Raw genomic sequence first — 8,916 nt, 5'->3', positions numbered from 1 at the left:
CCGTCTCTTCATCATCGCCATCACTTGATCTATAGCGGTCCCGAGACGATGGAGAACGGCAGTGTGGTGTTGCACGCGCTCCTCCTCCATAGAAGTGGAGAGCGTGTCAGCTCCTGCTGATTCCATAGGGGGGTGCGGGATTCTGTTACGTGCTTCCTTAATGGAGGGAGTTGCAGGAGAGCAAGGAAATCCCAGTGGCAAAATAGTTTATTGAGCAGTCCCAACTCAACTACAATATGGGACTGAAACACGCCCAAACGAGGTTACCACACACACAGGGAATAAAGCGCTACACACAGAGGAGAAACCTCTACTACAACATGGGACTGAAACACGCCCAAACGAGGTTGCCACACACACAGTGAATAAAGCACTACACACGGAGGAGAAACCTCTACTCCTAAACTCAATACCAAACGGCACAACTACCGTGAGAAAAGAAACCCCTTGGTGCAGACACGCACCCCACAGGAAACAATCCCGCACAAAGACTAGCGGAGGTAAATATACCCACCGAAATCAACTAATAAGACACAGGTGTAAACAATACAAACAGACACAACCGAAAAATGGATCGGTGGCAGCAGGTAGGCGACGACGACAGCCGAGCACCGCCCGAACAAGGAGAGGAGCCACGGTCGGTGGAAGTCGTGACGTTCCCCAAATGAATATAATTGGTTCAGAGTTTGTTTTGATATTTTAACCTGCATGTCGTGATCAAGTTTGTTAGGGGACAAAATACATTTTCGCGAATCTGGTATGGTGTTAGGTAGTTTTTAGTAATGCTATAAAGTTGGCTGCCAACAGCTATATTAAATCCAAAATAAGAAGAAACCAGAGGAAGGAGAGAGATCAATAAAACGGTAAACCGAATTCCTTTCTCATCTGTGGATGAAGTGTCGGAGTAGACGACCTTGTACATTTAATGTGAAATAACAACCCAATGGTTATTTCACACGAGAAATTAGCTGTCAACAGCAAGCTAGCTAGCTAAATTGCGATAATTGTTTAATGCTTTTTCACCTGTCCCCAAATTAATATAATTGGTTCAGTTTGTTTTGATATTTCAACCTGCATGTCCTAATCGCTTCTGGTGTGGGTGAACAAAATCAATTAGCATTTTTGGTTAACAATATATGCATTAATACATTTTGATTGTTACAAAATGGGATGATGCACTTTGTTGCGCATCAAAGTGTTATTTGTCGTGTATCTTTTTTGACACGCAAAGACCCAAACGGCGTATCATATTCCATACACTTGATTCCAAAATGTATTGAAGAGTGAAATATTTTTCTTCGACGTCATCATCACTTTTTTTTTCGGTCCAACTATAATCTGCAAAGGTGCTGGGCGAAGCACACTCGTGTTGTAAAGCTCTTACCTAGTTGCCTAAACACAATAAGCTTGTTTTGACCGACGCAACAACGGTTGAAAGATGAGACTCGCACTTTTGTTGTGTTTCTTCAGTTTTATTTGGTTGGCTGACTGTGCACCACCGACATGCTATTCCCGAGTGCTCGGCTTGAGCAAGGAAATAATAGGCCTTTTGGGAAAACTACACAATTATCATCGCACGGTGAGCTATTCCAAATTACATTATTGATTTGATAAAACAGTTTCCTAATGTATCCAAATGTTTTCTAATTGTAACTTTTTCTGTTGCAGAAAACATGCGTTGAGATTCTGCCCAAGATGTTTCTGGATGTGCAAGTGAGTTGTTATAGTTCAATATCATCCTGTTGATGTGAACAAAAGATTGATTCTCAAACGTCAGTATTTAACAAATGTTTGACAGTGAACCTGCATCATATTTGATGTCTCATTGGGTTATGTTGCAGCAACTGTAATGCGTTGGTGATGCAATACCTACGTTTGCCATAGACTAGAAGATGCATACATTCCATAATGTTGTTGGTTGCCAACAAAAGCTTAAAAACATATCTGGCCAATTGATTTAAATTCATATAAAAAAACATTGTTGTACCTCAGTAACTGAACCTGTTTATGTGAAACGTTTTCATTCAAAATAGTAGAATATCCATTGAGCTATAGGATTTACAATGCCATTATTATTTCCCTATAGAATTCGTGCATCAATACCAAGCTCCGTGACTTCCTCTATGTCATGGAGAACCTTCCTACACAGTACTGCAGAGAGCGACCCAGGATCGTGTTGTTGAAGCAGAAAGTCAGCAACCTGTACAGAATCATCAACAGAATCTGTTATCGGGTATGTCTGCTCAGCTCTGCAGAGGAATGAACCATGCTGTCTCTCATAGCCAGAATGATTAATTTTTTAAGAAGAAAAAAAGGTCTGTCATAGCCTACTCTGGATGTGGTGCGGGGAATAACTAGCCTGGTTCCAGGTCTGTTTGTGCTGTCTTGCCAACCGTTATATAACGACAATGACCACATGAGTTGGAGCAATTCTGATAATTGCTTCTGTAGTTTATTATCTGTCGACATTTCAGTCAGCTGTGCATCCGCATTCTGCCGTTGGAGATGTTGTGTATGCCTTAGTGTGACTGTTTGACCTCTCCACAGGACCTGGTGTATTTTACAGATGACTGTGAGGCCATTGAGACTGGCCAGAGTACCCCTCACTACAGAGAGGACAGGCTCCAGATGCTGGTGGAAGAGAAGAGATGAGCCCATCCAGAGACAAACACACATACACAGGAATATAATTGTGAGGGCATGTAAACTGTTTCACTCACACACACACACATACATAGCACCACACACAACTGTAGCTAAAAAAAACATGCCAACATAGTTTAATTTCTAACCTTTAAAGATTTGAGTTTTTTGTCCAAGTAAGGTCTCATGTTACTGGTTACATTTCAAATGGAGAACTTTCCACAGGAAATTAGCTGAATACCAGCTATTCTGATAAACCTTTTATCGGAATAAACCAAAATGTTTGTGTGCCTCACTTACCGCTGCTTACCTACCACACTGTTTGAAAGGCATGCCATATTTATCCAAATATCGTGTATGTTTCCATAACTCTTCATACATACCGAGGTCCCAGCTCGTACATCCCTGAGAAAAGATTGATTACCTCATGCTGATTGTATGACTAGGCCTAGTCTTTAACCTAAACTCTAGGAATGTATCTTGTTCAGCTATAGGCTATACTTAATCATGATTGCATTTTCTTGTAATTGGTGCAGTAGGCTATACATATGTGTATTAGTTATATGTATGTAATAAAACAACTTTTTTAATGCTTGTGAGCTTTCAAATATGTTGTGTGAGTAGCAAGCACAATTGCAATTGTTTGCAACCATTCGCTACCATGTCTCAACTTTACCTGTTGTGCTTGCCTGTAAATATTGGTTGTTTTGCCAATCGGACAATGTTTCTCAGACTGTTAGGATTCCAAAAAACGTAATGTTTCTCGCAGAGATGAAGTCAAGACTCTAGAGACCCATACTATAGATCAGACCAAGACAGTTAAAATGGGGGGGGGGGGACACACCGTCTGGCTTCCATATGGAAAAATGTTGTTTCCTGCACTTCTGAGTTACTCAGAGTTAGTTAAAATACTCTGATAAGAGCGGGTACTCAGTGGTGTATCTCGACAACATGGGTTGAGAGACTAAAAAAACCATCCTCTTGTCCATGACCAAGGCCCAGACCGAGACATTGTTTTCCAAGACCCTTACCCTGTGTATCGAAATGATGTCCCAGACTTGACATTGTGTGCCAAGACCATGAGATGAAGACTTCACCTCGGTTTCACTTGACAAAGTTTGTCAAGTGAAACCAGATTAATAAACATTGGTGGTGTTGTGATACTATCTGCTTAAACACACAACATTTGATGAACAGAAACCACCAAATTATGAACTCTATCTTATTAGCTATTATACTGCTTTACTGAAATATTGGTGCAGTATTTTTCCACTTTCTTTGTAACATACAAACAATATTCTCTTGCTCATCCTCTGTCTTGCTAGCCTGTTAATCTAGGTGATTGTGTTTCCACACCCCTTTGAGATCTGTTGTAGAGTACTCTTTATTATCCCCAGCGGGTTATTCATTTAGCATAGAGTACATGGCAATACATATACATCAAAACAACACATGCAGTGATATGTACACAGCTAACCGTATTAATATAGTTGGGGAGCCTGTATCTGCGCTCTGAGGGAAGCAATATACTGTATATTCATCAAACAAGGGATGCTGGGAGTCCCTCAGAATGGATTGTGCCTTACATATGACTCTGTCTGACAGTAGAGAAAGGTCAATTAAGTAACATTTTAAACATATGACTTTCTCAGTGTCCTTACTAAAAATCAAATACCTATACATTTTTAGATAAATTGGTAACACACATGAATAGGTTTAGTGTAGGAACACACTGTTAGATGGTACTTATTATAACCACTATGACTTATGAGAGTGAACTGATATTGCTTGTCAGCTGTTTCCAATTTCTGCTGTATCTTCTGGACCAATTTTATATTACATGTGTTCCAAAGGCAAACTGGGAAAATGTATGATACTTTTTGACTTACTTGATACTTTACAAGATATCAATCTTACTCATCACTAGGTTTTGAATCCACCAGATATATTTTCTTGAGATTTGGCAGGAGGCCTCCCTTAAGATACAGTATGTGTCATGGATCCTCCATCTCGTGGAGCTATAGAAATCGGAAACCATTAAAGGTAGACTCGGCGAAATGACGTAATCACGAGCAGATATTGACATGAGTGAGATGCAGGACTTCGCTCTCACACAGTATCTGCGCATGCAAGGTAGACGGCACCAAAATAGCGGAGAAATTGAGCCTGGCTGTTCAATGCCAGGCTCAACTGGCGTTTTGCAGAAATTGTCCCAATTTACTTTCTGCATCTATCTCATATCGCTGACTCTACCTTTAATGATCTATTTGGTGTTTGCTGGGTGAGAGGAAGTAAAATAAGTATTTAGGAAGATTCCAGCTGCACCGTTAAAAGAGAAAATGGGGAACTGTAGATATTATTATAATCCACACATAGAGAAATACACACTTCAAATACAAGACATCCACTGTTTTACAACTGCAATGACTTTCCCAGACATACAAAATATTTTGATTATGCGCCGCTCTCTGTTGGGAAGCTGAAGTATTACAGTATTTGACAATGTAATTACAGTGTTACTTGTACTTTACAGAAATAAGAACAACCTAAGTAAAATCTAACCACAAATCCCTTTGCAGATTAGGTATTTGCTTAAATTACTTTTTGCCTAGTGATGGGGACCCAAAGTTGGGTCTTGGGATAAGATTGTTGGATAAGGTTGTGGAAAGATAGATGGCTGTTTTGTTTATCTGGTCTGGCTTAGAATATTTGAAAGGTTTTTATTTTTAGTTCTCATTTACAACTGCGACCTGGCCAAGATAAAGCAAAGCAGTGCGACACAAACAACAACACAGAGTTACACATAGAATAAACAAGCATACTACAGTCAATAACACAATAGAAAAAAAGAATGTCTATATACTGTGTGTGCAAATGGAGTGAGGAGGTAAGGCATTAGTAGCGAAGTAATTACAGTTTAGCAAATTAATACTGGAGTGATAGATGTGCAGATGATGATATGCAAGTAGAAATACTGGTGTGCAAAAGAGCAGAAAAGTCAATAAAAACAATATGGGGATGAGGTAGGTCGATTGGGTGGGCTATTTACAGATGGGCTATGCACAGCTGTAACGATCGGTTAGCTGCTCTGACAGCGGATGTTTAAAGTTAGTGAGGGAAATATAAGTCTCCAGCTTCAGCGATTTTTGCAATTCCTTCCAGTCATAGGCAGCAGAGGACTGTAAGGAAAGGCGGCCAAAGGAGGTGTTGGCTTTGGGGACGACCAGTGAGATATACCTGCTGGAGCGCGTGCTACGGGTGGGTGTTGTCCGGACAACAGGCCCTCCGATTTGACACACTGTCTGTCTGAGAAGTAGTTGGTGAACCAGGCGAGGCAGTCAGAGAAACCAAGGCTGTTGAGTCTGCCGATAAGGATATGGTGATTGACAGAGTTGAAAGCCTTGGCCAGGTCGATGAAGACGGTATTGTCTTTTATCGATGGCGGTTATGTTATTGTTTAGTACCTTGAGCGTGGCTGAGGTGCACCCGTGACCAGCTCGGAAACCAGATTGCACAGTGGAGAAGGTACGGTGGGATTCGAAATGGTCAGTGATCTGTTTATTAACTTGGCTTTCGAAGACTTTAGAAAGGCAGGGCAGGATGGATATAGGTCTATAACAGTTTGGGTCTAGAGTGTCACCCCCTTTGAAGATGGGGATGACTGCGGCAGCTTCCCAATCTTTAGGGATCTCGGATGATACAAAAGAGAGGTTGAACAGACTGGTAATAGGGATTGCAACAATGGCGAATCATTTTAGAAAGGGTCCAGATTGTCTAGCCCAGCTGATTTGTACAGGTCCAGGTTTTGCAGCTCTTTCAGAACACCTGCCATCTGGATTTGGGTGAAAGAGAACCTGGGGGTGCTTGGGCAAGTAGCTGCAGGGGGGGGGGAGCTGTTGGCCGGGGTTGGGGTAGCCAGGAGGAAATCATGGCCAGCCGCAGAGAAATGCTTATTGAAATTCTAGCCTCAGTAAAGTGGGCAGCTGGGAGGAGGTGCTCTTATTCTCCATGGACTTTACAGTGTCACAAAACTTTTTGGAGTTAGAGCTACAGGATGCAAATTTATGTTTGAAAGAGCTAGCATTTGCTTTCGTGACTGACTGCGTGTATTGGTTCCTGATTTCTCTGAAAAGTTACATATCGCGTGGAGTATTCGATGCTAGTGCAGTCTGCCACAGGATGTTTTAGTGCTGGTCGAGGACAGTCAGCTCTGGAGTGAACCTATAGCTATATCTGTTCTTAGTTATACATTTTTCACATACATTTTATTTTTATTTTCCATCAACTCATCTTCAAAACACTCTCCTGCAACCCGCCTCACCAATTTATATTTATAAAAAAGTATTATTTACCTCAAATCTGTAATCCTCCAAGAAGCTAGCCAGAAACTCCAAGAAGCTAGCCAGAAACTAGCCAGAAGCTAGCCAGGAGCTAGCCAGAAGCTAGCCCAGAAGCTAATCCAGAAGCTAGTTCAGAAGCTAGTTAGCTTCTTTACTGGCAAATCGTTAGTATTCAGCTAACCACGGTTTGTGGTCATCAGCTATCCTTTAGCTCGAAAATCTATCGCCAGTTTTGTACGGAGCAGCGCAGCGCGGCTCGGAAAGGAACATACCGGACCAATTTTTCTCTCCATTTCCCTGGATTTCAACTGCTCTCTGGACATTCATATCTGGATCTCACAGCTAGCTAGCTGCTATCCGTGTGACTATCGGCTTTCGTCGATTCCGGAGCAAACATCAATTATTCCGGAGCTAGCCAGCTCCGTCAATCACTCCTGAGTTCCATCAATCACTCCTGGGCTGCAGTCACCTATCCGGACCCGTTTTACTGCCTACGTGGAGCCCCACCGGGCCTTCACAACTGGACCGCCGACGTTATCTACCCGAAGGAGTTATCCGGCTGGCTCCTCCGTCGCGACGCTACCTGAACGCCCATCTGCGGCCTGCTAACCGTTAGCTGTCTTACCGGCTGCTATCTGAATAGACAATCGGACAATTTATTTATTTTTATTATTATTATGTTTTCTTCTTGGGCCTCTATAACTATATCTATTGCTTTTATTTTTGTTGTTGTTGTGTGATTTGGATTAATCCCCTCTACCACACGGAACCCCACTAATCTACTGACGGAACGCAAGAGGTGGCTAATAACAGACCTCCATCCTATGCTAGCTTGCTACCGATGGCCTGGCTAGCTGTCTAAATCGCCGTGACACCCAACCAACCTCTCCACTCACTGGACCCTTTTGATCACTCGACTAAGCATGCCTCTCCTTAATGTCAATATGTCTTGTCCATTGCTGTTCTGGTTAGTGTTTATTGGCTTATTTCACTGTAGAGCCTCTAGTCCTGCTCACTATACCTTATCCAACCTATTAGTTCCACCACCCACACATGCAATGACATCTCCTGGTTTCAATGATGTTTCTAGAGACAATATCTCTCTCTTCATCACTCAATACTTAGGTTTACCTCCACTATATTCACATCCTACCATACCTTTGTCTGTACATAATACCTTGATGCTATTTTATCGCCCCCAGAAACCTCCTTTTACTCTCTGTTCCAGACGTTCTAGACGACCAATTCTTATTGCTTTTAGCCGCACCCTTATTCTACTCCTCCTATGTTCCTCTGGCGATGTAGAGGTGAATCCAGGCCCTGCAGTGCCTAGCTCCACTCCTATTCCCCAGGCGCTCTCTTTTGACGACTCCTGTAACCGTAATAGCCTTGGTTTCATGCATGTTAACATTAGAAGCCTCCTCCCTAAGTTTGTTCTATTCACTGCTTTAGCACACTCTGCCAACCCGGATGTTCTAGCTGTGTCTGAATCCTGGCTTAGGAAGACCACCAAAAATTCTGAAATTTTAATTCCAAATTACAACATTTTCAGACAAGATAGAACTGCCAAAGGGGGCGGTGTTGCAATCTACTGCAGAGTTCTGTCCTACTATCCAGGTCTGTACCCAAACAATTTGAACTTCTACTTTTAAAATCCACCTCTCTATAAACAAGTCTCTCAACGTTGCCGCCTGCTATAGACCACCCTCTGCCCCCAGCTGTGCTCTGGACACCATATGTGAACTGATTGCACCCCATCTATCTTCAGAGCTCGTGCTGCTAGGCGACCTAAACTGGAACATGCTTAACACCCCAGCCATCCTACAATCTAAACTTGATGCCCTCAATCTCACACAAATTATCAATGAACCTACCAGGTACCTCCCCAAAGCCTTAAACACAGGCACCCTCATAGATATCATCCTAGCCAACT

The 8,916-nt window shown here is 42.3% G+C and overlaps 1 protein-coding gene across 1 annotated transcript; it reads left to right on the top strand.

The window, feature by feature from the left end:
- Positions 1-429: 429 nt before the first annotated feature.
- LOC118399811 (cytokine-like protein 1) lies at positions 430-3,237 on the top strand. The gene is made up of 5 exons (XM_035796045.2): positions 430-637; positions 1,471-1,579; positions 1,669-1,713; positions 2,087-2,233; positions 2,548-3,237. Exons 1-5 carry the CDS (start codon positions 570-572, stop codon positions 2,650-2,652), a joined length of 474 nt encoding a protein of 157 aa, XP_035651938.1. The 5' UTR covers positions 430-569; the 3' UTR covers positions 2,653-3,237.
- The last annotated feature ends 5,679 nt before the right edge of the window (positions 3,238-8,916 follow it).

This window comes from Oncorhynchus keta, chromosome 21 (assembly GCF_023373465.1).
Source record: "Oncorhynchus keta strain PuntledgeMale-10-30-2019 chromosome 21, Oket_V2, whole genome shotgun sequence".
NCBI lineage: Eukaryota > Metazoa > Chordata > Actinopteri > Salmoniformes > Salmonidae > Oncorhynchus > Oncorhynchus keta.
This window is presented reverse-complemented; position numbering and strand designations above follow the sequence as displayed.

What these genes read in the sequence shown, in the direction of transcription:
- LOC118399811 (XM_035796045.2), top strand. Translation starts at nt 570, where the DNA reads ATGGATCGGTGGCAGCAGGTAGGCGACGACGACAGCCGAGCACCGCCC. An exon ending in GAACAAGGAGAGGAGCCACG is followed by an intron (nt 638 to 1,470) that starts GTCGGTGGAAGT and finishes GTGTTTCTTCAG; the next exon opens with TTTTATTTGGTTGGCTGACT. An exon ending in AGATGTTTCTGGATGTGCAA is followed by an intron (nt 1,714 to 2,086) that starts GTGAGTTGTTAT and finishes ATTTCCCTATAG; the next exon opens with AATTCGTGCATCAATACCAA.